This window comes from Tachyglossus aculeatus, chromosome 20 (assembly GCF_015852505.1).
Source record: "Tachyglossus aculeatus isolate mTacAcu1 chromosome 20, mTacAcu1.pri, whole genome shotgun sequence".
Classification (NCBI taxonomy): domain Eukaryota; kingdom Metazoa; phylum Chordata; class Mammalia; order Monotremata; family Tachyglossidae; genus Tachyglossus; species Tachyglossus aculeatus.
This window is the reverse complement of record NC_052085.1, coordinates 11,851,652-11,871,712: the sequence shown is the minus strand read 5'-3', so window position 1 is coordinate 11,871,712 and position 20,061 is coordinate 11,851,652. Positions and strand designations below refer to the sequence as shown.

Genomic DNA, 20,061 nt, shown 5'->3' with positions numbered 1-20,061 from the left:
AATACCCTAAATACCCATATTGGAGTATCAGACTGTGCCGTTTGGGATTATCTTGTATCTACAGTGCTTGTAGTGTGATGCTACGATCGAGCTGACAGTCTAGAGGCTTACAGATTAGACTGGAGCTCACGGTCTATAGATGAGCTTGCAATTTAGATGTGAATTTACAGTCTGGAGTAGAGTTGACAGTCTAGAGAAATAGGAATGACAGGAAGAGACCGACTCCCTTAGAACAGAGGCTTGATAATAAGAGAGGCAGAACTGAAAACAGTGACGGATAGTTCAACAGCAAATGCAATAGCAGGGCAAAGGGCAAATTATACTAGGACAACCACCTTGGAGAGGTTAATTTTCACAGAGTTGCCTTAACATCCGTATAGGTCACTTGGATAAATCTCTTTCAGTGGTGTCCACTCCAAACCTGAAGCAGAGTCCTCTCTCGAAAAATAGGTTTCAAAAGATGGAGGTAGGAAAACTAATATGGATTTTCATTCACTAATTTAATAGCCGAGGATTTTTCAAAACATTCAAAGAATCAGGGTATGGAGATAAATGAATCTAGTTTCTTATACTGAACCGAACGAGTATGTGGCAAAATCCATTTTCAAAAAGGAATCTCCTCGATTTTGCATTATAGCACCATTAGGAAAATAAGCCAGAGTAAATTAAATCAGTTTTATCTGACTAGAAGAATAGCATCAAAACTACCCCAGTCTATAAAAGAAAAGCAAATATCCTGTTTTAAGGAAACTGTGATACCTGGTCCTGGGTATAGAGAGCTGTGGCAAAAGTTTGCTGATAAAGGGTTTCATTGTCCAAACGTTCCAACACAAATGACTTCTGAAGGCGATGTGACAGCACCCCGAAACCCGTTGAGGAATATGAGTCTGTCTTTTTTGGCTGTTATGAGATTCTTTATGAGATAATGGCTTTGTTCGTGTGAATTGAATTATTCAAGGTTTTCTGAGCCCTTTCCTGTTGCGACTCCAGACAGAGCACATCCCATTGTTCCTCGCTGCAAAAGCACTTAGGGATTCCAAATGATTTCTTCCACAAAGGAAATAAGTGGAATGCCACAAGAGCTAAATAAAACAATCCATGTAGCAGCCATAAAGGAAACAAAAACAAAATCCTTGTGACCGTAACAAATATAAGACAAGGTTCATATCTTTCTTAGGAAGCTATTTATATGCCAGATCATATTAATGATAATACTAATCATGATAATTGTGCTATTTGGTCAGCTCTAAGGGCCAGCACTGTACTGAGCACTGGGGTAGATAATAATGATAATAATGGTATTTGTTAAGTGCTTACTATGTGCCAAGCACTGTTTTAAGCACTGGGATTGGTACAAGGTAATCAGGTTGGACACAGTCCCCGTCTCACATGGGGCTCACAGTCTTAATCTCCATTTTACAGATGAGGTAACTGAGGCACAGAGAAGTTGAGTGAATTGCCCAAGGTCACACAGCCGACAAGTGGCAGAGCTAGGATTAGAACCCATGACCTCCTGACTCCCAGCCTACGCTCTATCAACTATACCATGCTAATAAAATGCAATCACATCAGACCCAAAACCTGCAAGATATCAGGCTCCGGCTTAGGTAGGAGGGACCTACAAGTATTGAATCCCAATTTTACAGATGAAGAAACTGAGGCACAGAGATGTGAAGTGTCTTGCCCAAGGCTACGCAGCAGGCAGTGGCAAAGCCAGGATTAGAACTCAGGTCCTATATCAATAGATGGGTATTTATTTGTATGCATACGAGTACACATATATCTTTGATGTATTGAAAGAAAATGTACTGTCTACCAGCCTCTTCATATTTACCATGCCAGGCATGGAAAGCTGAGGATGGAGACACAGTGACATAGCTTTGCTTCTTCTTCTTACAAAGCAGAAATGAGCAATGAACATTAGAAGCAACCGCAAGCAGTGTGGCCTAATGGGAGTAAGAAGGGCCTTGGTTCTAATCTCGACTCTGCCACTTGTCTGCTGTGTGACCTTGTGTGAGTCACTTCACTCTCTGGACCTCAGTTCCCTCATATGTAAAATAGGGATTAAGACCTTGAGCCCCATGTGGGACATGGGCTGTGTCCAACCTGATTAGCTTGTATCTACTCCAGCTCTTAATACAGTGTCTAGCACATACTAAGCGCCTAACAAATGCCATAAAAAATTTTTAAAAAAGCAAAATGACTTCTGCGCTTATATAGCTTTCTCCTTTTCTGGGGACAGCCACTTCCTTTGTTAAAAATGGATGATAATGACAATGTCCACTAGACTCTAAGCTCCTTGTGAGCAGCGATCAATCTACTGACTCATTTGTATTGTGTTCTTCCAGGAGCTTAGTACTGAGTTCTGCACACATTAAGCACTCAAACAATACCATTGATTGGTTATTTATTGAGTCAACACTTTCCTGATTCAACTCCTTATTGTTCTATACCGCATAAAATCCTCAACTGTATATGTTCTCCCAATTTCACACATCCCTCCACAGGTATTGATAAACAGGACTATTGAGATAAAGAAATCATGTGATTTTTTTTCCCAATGTTGTCAAGTTATTTAAATTCAACTCATTGGTGGTAAGTGATGGAACACCTAGAAAGAGGGGGAAAAGTAACGTACAGACAATACAGTTCAAAGAAACATCCAATAAGCAGATCCTCAGATGCTTAAATGAAACCTGTTTCTCATTACCTCCATTTTCACTATATAACATTTACACCTTTTCAAATTCCGAAAAAAAGGCCAAACTGATAAGCATATCCCAATCTTAAACAAAAGGTGTAAAGACATTCTGACAATTGTTTCAAAATTGTGCAGAACATATGGAAACGCCTACCTGTGTGAAGATAAATTATTAAGGTGGAGGATGTATTTTTCTTCAGCGGACAGTCCATCCATCAACAAGTAGAAAACAAGAAAATTGCTCTGGCTTGGAGGTTGTGAAATCAGCCTGGACTTCTCCAGCATATAGATATAAATTCTGGCTGATTAAAAGGAATAAAATAAATAGGATTCATTTGTTTGTAATTTCTGCTTCACAATTTTCAATCATCACTTATTGCAGACGTTGCTAATGGGGCTATATTTCTACATCGAATTGCTTTGATAAATCTGAAATGAAAATCATTTTAAAGCACGATGACCAGAAGCGGAAAAACGTTAAGATTTATTTAGTTTATATCTGAATATTCTTCCCAGTGAAGGTCTGGGTCACAGATTCCAGCTTCCAAGATGAAAGCGAGTTAGAACAAATAGTAGTCATTCTTGAAGAAAAATTCCCCTACAAATGATTTAGACAGAATACAAATAATTTGTAGGATACACTCTCTTTTGTTATAGTATTCCAAAGTCAATCCTTTGACTCCTGGGAGTCAGAAGACCCTGGGTTCTAATCCCAGCTCTGCCACTTGTCTGCTGTGTGACCCTGGGCAAATGACTTCACTTCTCTGGGCTTCAGTTCCCTCATCTGTCAAGTGGGGATGAAGACTGTGAGCCTATGTGAGATATGATATATATGTTGCCAACTTGTACTTCCCAAGTGCTTAGTACAGTGCTCTGCACACAGTAAGCACTCAATAAATACGATTGAATGAATGAATGAATGAATATGGTTGGTAACCAACTTGATTCGGTTGTATCTACCCCAGCGCTTAGTACTGTGCCTGGCACATAGGAAGTACATAGCAAATGCCATTAAAAAAAGAATGAATGGAACACCAGAACTGAAAATATTATCAGACACATAGGAAGTACATAGCAAATGCCATTAAAAAAAGAATGAATGGAACACCAAACCGAAAATATTATCAGACACAGACAGACAATACAAAAAATCTTGGTAACAGTAAAGATTTCAATTTTATCCTTTCCTTCCAGCAATTGTCTTCCATTTTGCCTAAGACTTTGGTCCAGTACGAACCCATTGTTTTCTGGGCAGTTTGCTTTGTCCAAAGTGTGGTGCTGCTAATTAAATAAAACAACAGCTCTTCAAACTACATCTCTCTCTTTTTTTATGGCATTTGTTAAGCACATACTATGTGCCAGGCACTGTATAGAGCGCTGAGGTAAATACAGACTAATCGGGTTGGATACAGTCCATGTCCCACATGGGGCTTCCCAATCTTAATCCCCATTTTATAGATGAGGTAACGGAGGCACAGAGAAGTGAAGTGACTGGCCCAAGGTCACCCAGCAGGCACGTGGCAGGGCAGGAATTAGAACTCGAGTCCTCTGGCTCCTATGCCTGGGTTTCATCCATTAGGCCACACTGCTTCCCCAATAAAAACAGGCAGAGTTGGACACAACATTCATTCATTCATTCAATTGTATTTATTGAGTGCTTACTGTGTGCAGAGCACTGTATTAAGTGCTTGGGAAGTACAAGTTGGCAACATATAGAGACGGTCCCTACCCAACAGTGGGCTCACAGTCTATGTCAGACGCCACGTGCCTACACTTGCGAATGCTTTCCCTCCATGCCATATCCCCTCTATCCAGACAGGGTTGTTGCTATCTGCCATCCTGTTGTGTCCAAATTGCCCAGTGAAGACTGGCAGGCTGGCAGAACTAAGTGTATCGGAGAGGAAGAAACAACGTGATTTAGAGACAGACTGAATGTGGGAGGTAAATGACAGCGAGGAGTCAAGGAGATACCACTTTTGTAAGTTTGTGGGACAGGAAGAATGAGGCTTAGTGACAGTCAGGGTTTAGGAAGGGCAAGGATGAGTGGTTTGGTACATATGAATTAACCTGCCAGTAGGCTTTTCCAGACGGAGAAGTCCTGAAGGAAGGAGGAAGACGCACAGGAAGAGGTGAATCCAATTTTATTTTTCCTGGCATTTAAAGCTTTTGTCATTCAGGAATGGAAGGTGCTTTTTCGATTAAACACAGTAGGCAGAAGGGGCGGGGGGGGGGGTGCATTTAATGGGAATCATGTTCTTAAATTTTCTTTTTCATTTTTGATTGGTATTTTATCAGCGGAATACAAAACTGGAACCTATGCCCCTGAGTCTCTTTTTCCCTTTTGATTTTTAAATAAATTTGATAGGAATCTTTTTTTTTTTCATCATCTCTGGTTTTCATTGTTTTAATCTCTCTTCTCAAGCTAATTCAGTGCAAAGGGATATACCACTGTCTCCTACTGAATTTACATACATAGGCAATGAGAATTTCTAATGGTTCTGGTGGGTTTTTTTCCTGCTATCAAATAAAGGAACAGAAGGTGTGTGTGTAGGGAGGGTGGGGGGAAAGCTAAATGGAGTAACCCTCAGGATTATCAGGTTTTGCACTCAGAAATGCAAATAGCACATGCTCACTGCTCCGATCAAGTGGTTAACCTTACTGCAATCTGCATCCACAGCTAATCACGCTCCACCCTATAGAGCAACTTCAAAATCCTCCATCCGAATAAGAAAAAAATATATATAATTAGTAATCACCCTAGTTAGTTCAGATCCTGCAGAGAGTAAAATTGCCAAGGACTATCGCACTTCTGATCAGTAGTGTTTCAAAAATATCCTCTTAATGGACCTTTTAAATTCAGAAGCAAAACTGCGAAGAGGGTTGAATCACTCTTTTAGAAGAAGAGAGAGCGTCTGTACTTTATTCTACAGAATGTCGGAAGTCAAAACTGAAACAATGGTGGTGGGGTGGGGGGAAGTAATTGGATTTCAAACTACACATGGATGAGACTTGCTCATTCCTAATTGGGTCCATGGATAAAGTGGTGGGTTTTATTTCCTTTTACTAATAACTTGATCTGCTGTGCAGTTGGAATACGAAAAGAACAGGGAGATTTTCCACACTTACAAGAACATATCCTTCTCCTAGACTTGACCTTGACTGTATACAAGGAGAAAGCTGTATTTCACTCACACACACACACACACACACACACACACACACGTATTCTCTCTCGGGTGAACATTTCAGCAGATGTCTTTGAATGTGAAAGACAAGTTATTTACGTATTTACCAAGGTATATCTACTGTGAACACACTGTGAGCAGGGAACGAGTCTACCACTCAATCACCCTCCTACCTCATCTCGCTACTCTCCTACGACCTAGCTCGCACACTCCGCTCCTCTAATACCAACTTTCTCACTGTACCTCAATCTTGTCTACCTCGCCACCGACCTCTCGCTCACATCCTGCCTCTGTCCCGGAACAGCCTCCGTCCTCATATCCGACAGACAATCACTCTTCCCACTTTCAAAGCCTATTGAAGGCCCACCCCTCCAAAAGGCCTTCCCTGACTAAGCCCTCCTTTCCTCTTCTCCCACTCCCTTCTGTATCATCCTGACTTGCTCCCTTTATTCATCTCCCCTCCCAGCCCCACAGCCCTTATATACATCTCTTTAATTTATTTGCTTATATTAATGTCTGTCTCCCCTTATAGACTGTAAGCTCGTTTTGGGCAGAGAATGTGTCTGATTATTGTTCTACTGTACTCTCCCAAATGCTTAGTACAGTGCTCTGCACACAGTAAGCACTCAGTAAATATGGCTGACTTCATCCCCCCCGCCTTACCTCCTTCCCTTCCCCGCAGCACCTGTATATATGTATATGTTTGTATGTATTTATTACTCTATTTATTTTACTTGTACATATCTATTCTATTTATTTTATTTTGTTAATATGTTTTGTTTTGTTCTCTATCTCCCCCTTCTAGACTGTGAGCCCACTGTTGGGTAGGGACAGTCTCTATATGTTGCCAACTTGTACTTCCCAAGCGCTTAGTACAGTGCTCTGCACACAGTAAGAGCTAAATAAATACGATTGATTGATTGATTGATTGTTCCACACTGTAATCTCCCAAGAGCTTAATACAGTGCTGCACACATAATAAGGACTCAATGAATACTGTTGATTGACTTTATCAGAAATTTTGATTTGAAAAATCTCCCTGTTTTTATACCATGGTAATGGGTCCCTTTTTTTCAAAGGGAAAATCTTCTCTCAACCACTGGGGTGCTTATCATGTGTCGAACACTGTACTGGGAGACTACTTCGTATGCTAAGAGCCTATTTTGTGCCAGGCACTGCATTGAGGGCTTTGGCACATAGAACAGAAGTAGAGGACATGGCCCCTGCCCTTGAGGAGTTTATAATCTAATGGAATAAAGTGAAGTCTTTTCATCTGGAGGGCTCTCAAAGTGTCACTGGGGGACCTGAAGTCCAAAAAATAATAATAATAAAAATCAATCAATCAATCAATCGTATTTATTGAGCGCTTACTGTGTGCAGAGCACTGTACTAAGCGCTTGGGAAGTACAAGTTGGCAACATAATGGTATTTGTTGGTAGATACAAGGTAATCAGGTTGTCCCACATGGGGCTCACAGGCTTCATCCCCATTTTACAGATGAGGCAACTGAGGAAGAGAGAAGTTAAGTGACTTGCACAGCTGACAAGTGGCAGAGGTGGGATTAGAACCCACGACCTCTGACTCCCAAGCCCGTGCTCTTTCCACTAAGCCCCACTGCTTCTCAAGTAGGTGACCCTGCCCTTTCGCAAGGTCTCTGAAGAAAGAAGTTCTTCAGGCATATTTGGAAAATATTCTAATACCATGCAATCTGATTACAAGTGAGAACTTTCTTTAAAATGGCAGCGGTTTAGAAATACCCTAAAGGGATATACACAATACTTTCAGCATCTCATGGTATTACTGGGATGAAAAACCCCTTCGATTCATGGCCTTTGTAACAAATGAGGGTCAGCATCAACCTTATTACATGATAAAAGGGAATGAAATATAGACTTACTGAAAAGATGAGGAAACCTAATCGGAATATCTGTTGATGTGTTTGTATTTCATCAGAATTTCTCACATTTCCTTGGGTTTCACCGCCCTCTGATGGTCTAATGAGAGACGGCTCTTCCCCTTAAGACTTACCTCCTGTTAAATACCTTTTCTTCTCACAGAACTGCAGTTCCAAGTATTTTATAAAACAGCTAGCTTGTTCGTTAAGCGTAGTCTTAGCATGCCCAAATGCTTCCAAGATACAGTTGACCTGCAATAAAACGAAACAATTGAACTAATAAAACGAAACAAGTTCCTGGGTCCACGCTCTTTCCATTACACGACACGTCTTGAAGTGTCTCGATTAGATTTGATTCTTGATTCAATATTAGGGTTATCATTAGTAATAATCATAGTAGTCTTAGCATGCCCAAACGCTTCCAAGATACAGCTGACCGGCAATAAAACGAAACAATTGAACTAATTAAACAAAACAACTGAACTAACTAAAATGTGGAAGTGGAAAATAAGCTGAGAGAGAAAGCTGGAATAGTAATAATAATAATGATGGCATTTATTCAATCAATCAATCGTATTTATTGAGCGCTTACTGTGTGCAGAGCACTGTACTAAGAGCTTGGAAAGTACAAGTCAGCAATATATAGAGATGGTCACCACCACGATGGAAGGTTTAAGGGACTGAGAGAAATCAGAACTCTTGGTCACTGAAGAGATCTCAGCTCCAAGAATTAAACTCTATAACAATAATAATAATAATAATAATAATAGCATTATTAAGCTGCTCACTATGTGCAAAGCACTGTTCCAAGTGCTGGGGAGGTTACAAGGTGATCAGGTTGTCCCATGGGGGGCTCACAGTCTTAATCCCCATTTTACAGATGAGGGAACTGAGGCCCAGGGAAGGGAAGTGACTTGCCCAAAGTCACACAGCTGACAATTGTCGGAGCCAGGATTTGAACCCATGAACTCTGACTCCAAAGCCCGGCTCTTTCCACTGAGCCATGCTGCTTCTCTGGAACATTCCTACTTTTCATGGTCTCGGGCAATCAATCAATCATATTTATGGAATATTTACTGTGTGTGGAGCATTTTGATAATAGCAATATTAGCACTATTAGTAATAATGGTTTTTGTTAAGTGCTTACTATGTGCCAGGCACTGTTCAAAGCACTGGGGCAGATACTAGTCCCTGTCCCATGTGGGGCTCACAATCTTAATCCACATTTTACAGATGAGGTATCAGAGGCACAGAGAAGTAAAGTGACTAAGCCCCTGGGAGAGTTAGAATAATAATAACAATTAATAATAATAATAATAATAATAATAATAATGGTATTTGTTATGCATTTACTATGTGAAAAGCACTGTTCTATGCGCTGAGGAGGTTACAAGGTGATCAGGTTGGCCCGGGGAGGTCGGGGGTGGGGGGGCACTCACAGTCTTAATCCCCATTTTATAGATGAGGTAACTGAGGCACAGAGAAGTTAAGTGACTTGCCCAAAGTCACACAGCTGACATTTGGCAGAGCCAGGATTTCAACTCATGACCTCTGACTCCAGATCAATATAACAGAGTTGGTAGACACATTCCCTGCGTACAATGAGCCTAGTTATGCAGGTGTGAGTTCGGATAGATGGCAAAGTGAGGGGCAAAGAAACAGACGAGAAGTTTGAAGTGATCGGTTGGTGATGCGTGAATTTATCGGCCGTTCGAAATCCTGGTAAACTGAGCCAAGATTGAAGCCGCCAACTGAATTTGGGGGGGCTTTTCATAAGGGGCTATTCTCACCAGGTTCCCCTTGATTGACTGATTAGATTGATTGATTATTTCAGCCCCCCCCCACTAGTCTGCATGTTCCATGTAGTGGTTATTGTGATTATTACTAATGATAACCCTAATATTGAATCAAGAATCAAATCTAATCGAGACATCTCAAGATGTGTGGTCTAATGGAAAGAGCGTGGACCCAGGAGTCAGAGGACTTGGATTCTAATCCCAGCGCCGCCACTTGCCTGCTCTGTGACGTTGGGCAAGTCACTTAATGTCTCTGTGCCCCAGTGACCTCATCTGTAAAACAGGTATTCGATACCCATTCTCCTTCCTATTTAGATTGCGAATCCCATGTGGGACGGGGACGGGGACTGTGTCTGACCTAAGCAGTGTGGCTCAATGGAAAGAGCACCAGCTTGGGAGTCACAGGTCGTGAGTTCTAATCCCGGCTCCGCCAATTGTCAGCTGTGTGATTTGGGGCAAGTCATTTAACTTCTCTGTGCCTAAGTTACCTCATCTGTAAAATGGGGATTAAGAATGTGACCCCCATGTGGGCCAACCTGATTACCTTGTATCTCCCCTAGTGATGATGATGATGGATGGGTCAAACAAGCTTTTGTTACACAACAAATAAGTTATAGTCCTGGCATAGATGTTGGGTTGGTGTTGTAATTTTCCCAGAACCTAAAATAAATTAATTTTGGTTCTCAGAAATCTGGGGGATAGAACCACGAATGAGGATTTCAGAAATGCCAATCCCAGTTCTCTATGGATTTAAACATGAAATTCTTACCAAAGAGTCATAAAGATAGAATTTTTGTTCCCTGATGAAAGAAAATGTGCCTGGTAACTGCGCCTAATCACATGGCCCTTTTCTCTGGAAGAGTTCAGCACCTTCCCACATAATCAATCAATCAATCAATCAGTGGAACGTATTGAGCACTTAATCTGTGCAAAGGCCTGTGCTAAGTGTTTGGATGAGGACAATCAATAACCTTGGAAAAGACTACTGTGTGTGCATTTTTATGTGTGTGTGTGTGTATATATACACACATACATACACGTGTATATATATACACACACATACATATACATATATAATACACACACATATTAATAGTACTTGTTCAGCACTTACTATCCAGGGCTTAGTACAGTGCCTGGGACACAGTAAGCATTTAAATACCATAGATATTGTTATTATTATTATTATTATTATTATTATTATTATTATGTGCCAAGCACTGTTCTAAGCACAGGGGTAGATACAAGTCAATCAGGTTGAATACAGTCCCTGTCCCACATGGGACTCACACTCTTAATCCCCATTTTACAAATGAGGTAACTGAGGCACAAAGAAGTGAACTGACTTGACCAAGGTCACACAGCAGACACAAGTGGCAGAGCCAGATTAGAACCCAGGTCCTTCTGATTCCCAGGCCTGGGAGTTGGGGGGAAGTGTGTGGGAAGGAAACTGAAGAAAGACCCTTTTTGTCTAAATCGTGTGGGGATTTATACAGAGCACAGAAAACTATGAACAATAAAGTTGGGTTAAGAAGTAGCTTGGCCTAATGGAGAGAACATGAGCCTTGGAGTCAGGAGACCTGAGTTCGAATCCTAGCTCTGCCACTTACCAGGTGTGTGTCCTTAGGCAAGTCGCAACTTCTCTGTGTCTCAGTTTCCTTATCTATTAAAGGAGGATTTTTTTTCTTGTCCGTCTCCCTTTTGGACTGTGAACCCCCATGTGAGACAGGTACTATGTCTAACCTGCTTACCTTGTAGCTATTCCAGCATTAGTTCAGTGCTTGGCACTTGGCAAAGTGTTTACAAACATAATCGCATTTGTACATTATACTGTATCATATAGATTATGTGTATATAATGATAATAACAATAATAAATCACTTTGCTTACTGAATTTTCTATTTGTCCGTTAGATGGCAGCAGAAGAACAGGGGAAAAATTCAATTACAAACTTCCTCTTTCCCTTTTCTCTGGAAAAGTAGATATAGCTTCTGTGGCTATTGACTTAAAACCTGAAGGTAATCGCTTTATTTGACAAATTTAAATGCTTCCACTTACCCTCATGAAAATCAGTCAATCAGTGATATTTACTGGGCACTTAATGTAGGCAGAACACTGTCCTAAGCACTTAGGAAATTACAACACAAAATCAACTGGCTCCAGTTTCCTAAGATTCAAATCTGTGATTGTTAACTATCTTAATCCCAATTTTACAGATGAGGTAACTGAGGCACAGAGAAGTGAAATGACTTGCCCAGGGCCACACAGCAGATAAGTGAAGGATCTGGGATTGGAAGCCATGGTAAACTCCTTCAAGACAGGGATTGTGTCTACAAACTCCACTGTATTGGACTCTCCCAAGCACTTAGTGCAGTGCTCTGCACACAGTAAGTGCTCAATAAATGCCATTGATTTGCTAAAGTACCGCAGGCTGGCATTTGGCTTTTGAGTGCAAATCATGGCGTGAAATCTATCAATCTACAATCTGGATTTTTATTTTGCCGCAGATATTTCTCCCACGTCCCATCCTGCTGGCTTAGATCAGCTGGCGTGCTGTTGTGTGTGTGTTATATTGATTCAGCAGCCAAGGTAAAAGCAGTGTATTTTACCAATAATCTGAAAGCCACAAAATGAAAACGGAAATTCTCCACAGCAAACGGAAAGACCACAGAATGAGGAGTCTAGAGACCCAGATTCTAATCCCTGCTCTGCCACTTACCTACTGTGGGACCTTGGGCAACTCAAAGGAATTATCTGGGCCTCAGTCCCCTCATCTGTACAATGGGGTTTAAGACTGTGAGCCTCATTTGGGACACGGACTGCACCCAACTTGATGACCTTGTATCTACTCCAGCACTTAGTACAGTGCCTGGCACATCGGAAGTGTTTAACAAATGACATTAAAAAAATAGGCATAGTAGACACTTACATTTTTTATTTTGGATTCAAAAGTGCACCGGCTGGAACTGGATCTGCTTGTCAGGTGCCTCACGATTTGTTTGCTAGCTTCTGACTTCCCAGAACCGCTTTCTCCACTAAGAAAAGAAGAATGACAAGATCCAAAGTTATGTTTCCTCCAGGCAGGGTTAGAGATTACACAGAAATGTCTAGCAGGGGCTGTATTTCCCTGTTTCTGGGAATCATCAATCAATCAATCAATCAGAGTTATTTGTTGTGCGCTTGCTGTGTGCCGATCACTGTACTAAGTGCTTGGGAGAGTACAATACAACAGAGTTAGTCATATACCTGATAGCTTTCTCCTACGACAAAACTGGGATGAGCAATGTTTATATTAATGTCTGTCTCTCCCTCTAGACTGTAAACTGTTTGTGGGCAAGGGGCAGGCCTAACAACTCGGTTATATTGTACTCTCCCAAGAGCTTAGTACATTGCTCTGCAGAGAGTAAGCACTCAATAAATACCATTGATGGATTGAGAAGCAGATTGTCAGGTTTTCATCTTCTCAGAGAATTTAGGATTTGTTTCAACAGAAATGTACAATCATTTTCATTGAAGCATGAGTTTTATTGTTAGGCAGCCATGTGGTCTAGTGGAAAAAGCAGGATCCTAGGAGTCAAGAGGGTCTAATCCCAGCTCCACCACTTGCCCAACTGACACTGACATTGGGCAAGTCAGTTAACTTCTCTGTGCCTGTAAAATGTGGATTAGAGGAGTGAAGTGTGCGGACTGAGTTGTAGTACGAAATCAGCGAGGTAAGATAGGAGGGGACAAGGTGATTGAGTGCTTTAAAGCCAGTGGTAGGGAGATAGCATTTGGGAGAGTTGAAGATAATTGATAGACTTGATCCCAGATCTTAAAAAGATTTAAAAACAACGTGGGGACACAGTCACTAAATAACATTTAAGATTGGAGGAAGCAGTAGAGTAGGAGGTCAGGTGTTTCTGCTGAGGCAGAGAGGAATGGGTAAAGACTTGGAGGGGAAAAGTGTTTTAGAAAGATAATCCGGGCAGCGGAGTTAAGGATGAACTGGAGAGGAGGGTAACTTGAGGCAAAAAGGTCAATGAGTAGCCTGGCACAGTTGCCAGGTCAGGGTGAGACAGTTCAAATTACTATAAAGGCGGCTAAGGGAGTTCCTTTGCACTTATATTTGCACCCTTTACTCACCCCTCCCACAGCTTCTCAGCACTTATGTCCATATCTGGAATTTATTATTTATATTAATGTCTGTCTCCCCCTCTAGACTATAAGATTGTGGTGGGCAGGGAATGAGTCTACCAATTCTGTCTACTGTACTCACCCAAGCACTTAGCACAGTGCTCGCCACAAAATAAGAGTTCAACAAATACCACTGATTGGTTAACAAGAAAACCATCAGTGAGTATAAGGAAATCGGTACTGCCCAATTTTAGGATTACCACTTATCCATCCATGACTCATTAAAAGGGGGATACCTGAGGATAAAGGATTGAGGTCGCTGTTCCTGGAAAAGCCTGTGATACGCCTTCTCAGCACAGGAGAAAATATGTGGTGGCAAGGATGGACAAAATTTTCCTGTGCTGTTCGTGTAGAGCTGTGAGACCTGAAAGAGATTTCCGACTTCAGTATTAGCAGATACAATCAATCACTCCATTAATGGCACTCAATGAGTGCTTGCTCTGCGCAGACCACTGTACTTGGGAGACTATGATAAAGTAAACATAATTCTGCCCTCAAGGAACTGACAATTTAGTGGGGGAGACAGGTGTTAAAATAATTACATGTAGGGAAAGCACCTGAGTAGAAGATTGCGGACCTAAATTCTAGGGGGTGAAAAGTCGAGATGCTGAGTCTCCAAACTATGTGGTACTGTTCTCTCCTAAGTGCTTAGAACAGTGCTCTGCATACAGTAAGCACTCAATCAATCAATCAATCAATCATATTTATAAATAAATAAAGACCACTAGTTGTTGTAGAGGGAAATGGTAAGGCTGGCCTGCCCTACCCAACACATTGGATGTGCAGGATGGCTTTTGTTCAGACAAGTACCCAGCATGGTCTAGTGGAAAGAGCACCCGACTGGGAGCCCATGTTCTTGGTTTCTAATTCCCTCTCTGTCCCTGGCCCGCTGTGTGGCCTTGGATAAATCACTTACCTTCCCTGTGCCTCAGTTCCCTCATCTGCATAATGGGGATTCAATACCTATTTTCCCTCCCCTATCGAGGACAGGGCCTGTGTCCCATCTGATTATCGTGAATCTACCCCCACTCTAAGTGCAGTGCTTAACAAACACTATTAGAGATACCAGAGAAGCAGCGTGGCTCAGTGGAAAGAGCCTGGGGAGTCAGAGGTCATGGGTTCAAATCCCGGCTCCGCCAATTATCAGCTGTGTGACTTTGGGCAAGTCACTTAACTTCTTTGTGCCTCAGTTCCCTCATCTGTAAAATGGGGATTAAGACCGTGAGCCCCATGTGGGACAACGTGATCACCTTGTACGACCCCAGCGCTTAGAACAGTGCTTTGCACATAGTAAGCGCTTAACAAATACCATCATTATTATTATCATCAAACTTTTGTTTCAAATCACAAAACATTCTCACTTTTCTACTTTATTATTTAAACCACATGGAACAATGGGGTAAGAAGCCAAGTCTTGGAAGTTAAAATTCAATTTATCTATTGTCTAATGATAAATGGACTATGTCCTCAACTGCAATTTTAAATAATTCTGGAACCGTCCCAGGAACAGGATATTTGGTAGCTAATACAAGGTATACCAGATCAAGAAGCAGCATGGCTTAGTGGACAGCGAATGGGCCTGGAAGTTGGAAGGACTTGGGTTCTAATCCCGCTCCCCCACCTGTCTGCTGTGTGACCTTGGGCAACTCACTTCACTTCTCTGTGCCTCAGTTACCTCATCTGTAAAATGGGGATTAAGACTGTGAGCCCTACATGGGACAAGGACTGTGTCCACCCTGATTAACTTGCATCTACCATTCTTATTCATTTTTAGACTGTGAGCCCACTGTTGGGTAGGGACTGTCTCTATATGTTGCCAATTTGTACTTCCCAAGAGCTTAGTACACTGCTCTGCACATAGTAAGCGCTCAATAAATACGATTGATGATGATGATGATCCCACCCTCAGCCCCACAGCACTTATGTACATTTCAATCAATGGTATTTATTGAGCGCTTTCTATGCACAGAGCATTGAACTAAGTGCAGAATTACAACAGAATTAGCAGGTACGTTCCCTGCCCAAAGTGATCTTACAGTTTAGAGGGGGAGCTTACAGTCTACATATCCTTATTCTCTCATACCCCCATCTGCAATTTATTTTAATCAATCAATCAATCAACCGTATTTATTGAGCGCTTACTGTGTGCAGAGCACTGTACTAAGTGCTTCGGAAGTACAAGTTGGCAACATATAGAGACAGTCCCTACCCAACAGTGGGCTCACAGTCTAGAAGGGGGAGACAGAGAACAAAACCAAACATATTAACAAAATAAAATAAATAGAATAGATATGTACAAGTAAAATAAATAAATAAATTTGTTGCTTTTATTTTATTTTACTTTATTTATTTATTTATTTATTTTAATGTCTTTCTCCCTCTTTAGACTGTAAATTCCTTGTGAGCGGGGATTGTATCTGCAACTTTATTGTACTGTACTCTCCCAAATGCTTAGGATAGTGCTTTTCACACTGTAGGTACCCAATAAACATCATTGACTGATGGATTGAACCTTTCCAGAATGATTTTCCAAGAGAGTCTTTGAGTCCCAGCAATATGGCCAAGGCACTAAACTCCAGGATGCTGGAGGGCTAAAACTGTCACTGTTCTTCCAGGAGGTTATTGGATGGCCTCGGGAAAGTTAACCATGACTTGCTAAGCCTCAGATATCATTTTACAGATTGGCGAGTGATAATCACACGCTCAAACAGTTGCTATCCCATGTGCAATATGGGAAGGCAGAATTAGTCAGTGTCTCTCTAGCTCTCTCTCTTCCCCCGCTTTCATATAACTAGTACCTAGAGCCTGAATTCACAATAGAAGCCTCAAGTATTAGAGGCATCTGAAATTACAGCTATGGGTGACTTTGCCCAAACAAAGCTAGAGCTGTGGAAACCAGATAATTCCAGAGAAACCCTCTGAGAACTGTGAAATTAAGTATTCTTTCCGTTGGATACAGATCTTCTGATGCAAGCACGGTATGAACTGTATAAGCAGATGTACGGCAACAATCTTATGTGAAAACTTACCATAGCAGAATAAATTGGAAGCTCTTTAAATGGATTAACAAGCAACAATATATCCCCGATGTAAGTCTGTAATAGATTGTAAATAATTAAGGGAATAATAAATGTCATCTTTCAAAAGGTTAATTATTTTACGGCAGATAACACTATGGTCAATTAATGGAGCAAATTAAAAAGCCATGATTTCTCAATTTGCGCATTTGATGCTAATCACAAAAAGGTGAGATTCAAATTTAATCAGTTAAAATTAATTTTCATTTCTTCACACACGAAAGTCATATCTTATACAGGACATAGTTGGAGTTCAGAGTGGAAAGGTACAACTTCTAAAGGTAGAATAATTGGCAGACAGAAGTTGGAGGGAGGGGGCAGGAGAGAGGATAGGGATAATCTCAGAAGTCAAAGGTCTACAGAAAAAATTCGATATGGGACAAAATTGGAAATCATTAAAGATCTACTGAAGATAACCCTTACCAATGGGAATTGGGAAAAATACATGTGGGTTGGAAAAGCTGAAGACAGGAGAAGCCTTACTGGCTTTCAAATTTAATGTTTAAAAGAAAGAATTCAAATAGAAAAATGAAAGTGGAAATGTGCTGGGACTGATAATGAGGATGATAGGAAAGGAACATCCACCTCTGGCTTCTTGTAAAGATTTTAAGAGCTTTTCCCCACTGTTTTACCTAATAAAAATGCTCGGTGAAAAGAAGCTAGGATGTTCACTGGAAAGTTCAAGGTGACAAATGACTAATTTCCCAAGCCACTCACGTATATCTGATTGTTGCCAAAACGCTTCTGGATTTCATATAGCAGGCTGCCATCATTTAACTCATTCAGTGTTGCCAGGTCATCATTAGGAGCTGGAGGTGTCAACTTGACCTGAAATACACCATATCCCTGACTCTCATTTCATTACATTTCAGGTGTTTCACAACATGGTGATCTGGTTTCCAAAATAAATTAAAAGCACATCCTCTGGACTGTAGGTTCGTTGTGGGCAGGGAATGTGCCCATTTATTGTTATATTATACTCTCCCAAGTGCTTAGTACAGTGCTTTGTACACAGTAAGTACTCAATGAATACAACTGTCTAAATGGACAGAGCATTTAATTATTTACTGTAATTCCATTGTTTGTAGATATTTTTATGTTTGCCCTTTCCCATTAGATTGTAATCTCCTTGTGGGCAGAAAACCTGGGGAAAGCAAAAAAAACCACATATCTATATCCCAAAGAGGACTCTGGACTAGAACTTAAACATAATTCCAGTTGTGAAGGAAGTCATTCTACGCCAAGCATTTTACTTTCAAAAATAATAAACTCCCCCCTGAAAGGGCACAGGTTGATGGGCACATTTAGAGCAAGCATGAATGGTTCCAACATTACTGTCACATTTGTTCTGTCAAGTATGGAAGTGTTACCACAGACATCTTATTGGTATTCTTAGGGATTCTTGTCTGTAGTACAGCTGTACACTCCTTAGAGAAAGTATTTTCCTTAAAAAAAATACAGTGACACTCATTTTGTGGTAGAGATCTCTTAAACTGAGAATCTGGAGAGTTGAAAGGAAGTTATTTTATAACAAGCATTAATGCTGATTAGGGAAGGAGGCTTGGAAGTAGCTAAACTTGATTTCATCAATCTTAATTAGGAGAATAAATTAACTCACTGTTAACCCTAACTTGAATACATTTTCAGGCAATAAATAGAAAAATTAAAATGCTGACTGACACACAACCTGACAAGGTCAAAAAGAAGGTCTCGGATAAGGTTATAAAGGTTCTACTACGGTGAACCCTCGTTACGAATAAAATTCCTGCAAAAATGATTAAATTCCAACCCCGGATACACAGCTCTCTCTCTCTCTCTCTGTATATATATATATATATATATATATATATATATGTCAACAGAGCTGTTCTTCTTTTCACAGAGGTAGTTGAGAAACAACTCAGTGGAAAGGAAGCCCAATTTTACATAGAAAAAGGACAGTTTAGTTCTAGACCACATTGATCAATGCATTCAGAGTGGCGGTGTCAAAATTAGGATCTAGGTGTTTGCAAAAAAAACAAACATAATTTAATCAATCAACGGTATTTATTGAGCGCTTACTCTACATAGAACCCTGTACTAAGCACTAAGTCAGAGGTCATGGGTTCAAATCCCAGCTCCACCAATTGTCAGCTGAGTGACTCTGGGCAAGTCACTTAACTTCTCTGTGCCTCAATTACCTCATCTGTAAAATGGGGATTAAGATTGTGAGCCCCCCGTGGGACAACATGATCACCTTGTAACCTCCCCAGCACATAGAACAGTGCTTTGCACATAGTAAGTGCTTAATAAATGCCATTATTATTATTATTAGTAGTAGTAGTAGTACTTAAGAGCTGGGAAGTAAAGACAACGCTTTACTCCTTCAAATACTTCTTCCCTTCTCTCACTCAAGGATTTGTACACAGCTAAATTTCAAAAATGCTTTTGAACTCATGGCTCAAAGACCTGCATCTGAACCTGGCATTACATTAGGGTGAATTCTGAAAAAGGGAAAAACCCAATTACAAAAACTTCAAGGAAATATAGCTAAAATAGACGTGGGAAAAGAAGTGGTGGTGGTAGTAGTAGTAATAGTAGTAGCAGCAGTCAATCAAAATCAATCAATCACCGGTATTATTTGAGGGCTTACCGTGTGCACAGCAAAGTGCTTGGGAGAGTAATCAATCAATAAATGGTATTTACTGAGTCTCCAAGAGGCCTTCCCTGACTAAAACCTCTTTTCCTCTTCTCCCACTCCCTTCTGCTTTGCCCAGACTTGCTTCCTTTATTCATCCCCCTCCCAGCCCCACAGTACTATCTATCATTTATTTATTTATCATCGATCATATCAATCATTTATTTATTTGTATTAATATCTGTCTCCCCCTCTGGGCTGTAAACTTGTTGTGGGCAGGGAATGCGTCCATTTATTGTTATAGGTGTACTCTCCCAAGTGCTTAGTACAGTGCTCTGCACAAAGTAAGCACTCAGTAAGTACGACTGACCGACTAGTGTGCTGATGTAGCTTTATACGCTTTATAAATTAAACATCAATCCTCAGAGTTTCTAAGAGAAAAATAGTGTGTGGTTACTGGGACTTTTAATTTTAAAACCAAGGATGTATCTAAGTCTAAACAATACCATTTTCCAAAACCCACATGAAAACAGCCCATTTTATCACCTTCTTATTAAAAATGTATGCTTCCAATCCTACACTTCCCTAGAGAAAGTTTCATCTTCATGCTATATT

At 40.7% G+C, this 20,061-nt stretch overlaps 1 protein-coding gene across 2 annotated transcripts in view; it reads right to left on the bottom strand.

The window, feature by feature from the left end:
* Window positions 1-20,061, bottom strand: part of MYO16 (myosin XVI) — a 212,923-nt gene that overhangs the window by 138,208 nt on the left and 54,654 nt on the right. For both annotated transcript variants that reach the window (XM_038762138.1, XM_038762139.1), the window contains exons 11-16: window positions 17,547-17,657; window positions 16,782-16,847; window positions 13,989-14,116; window positions 12,506-12,611; window positions 7,915-8,032; window positions 2,856-3,003 (exon numbers count right to left, since the gene is read on the bottom strand). In XM_038762138.1, coding sequence (XP_038618066.1) covers window positions 2,856-3,003; window positions 7,915-8,032; window positions 12,506-12,611; window positions 13,989-14,116; window positions 16,782-16,847; window positions 17,547-17,657 — 677 coding nt within the window. The remainder of the gene's footprint in view (window positions 1-2,855; window positions 3,004-7,914; window positions 8,033-12,505; window positions 12,612-13,988; window positions 14,117-16,781; window positions 16,848-17,546; window positions 17,658-20,061) is intronic.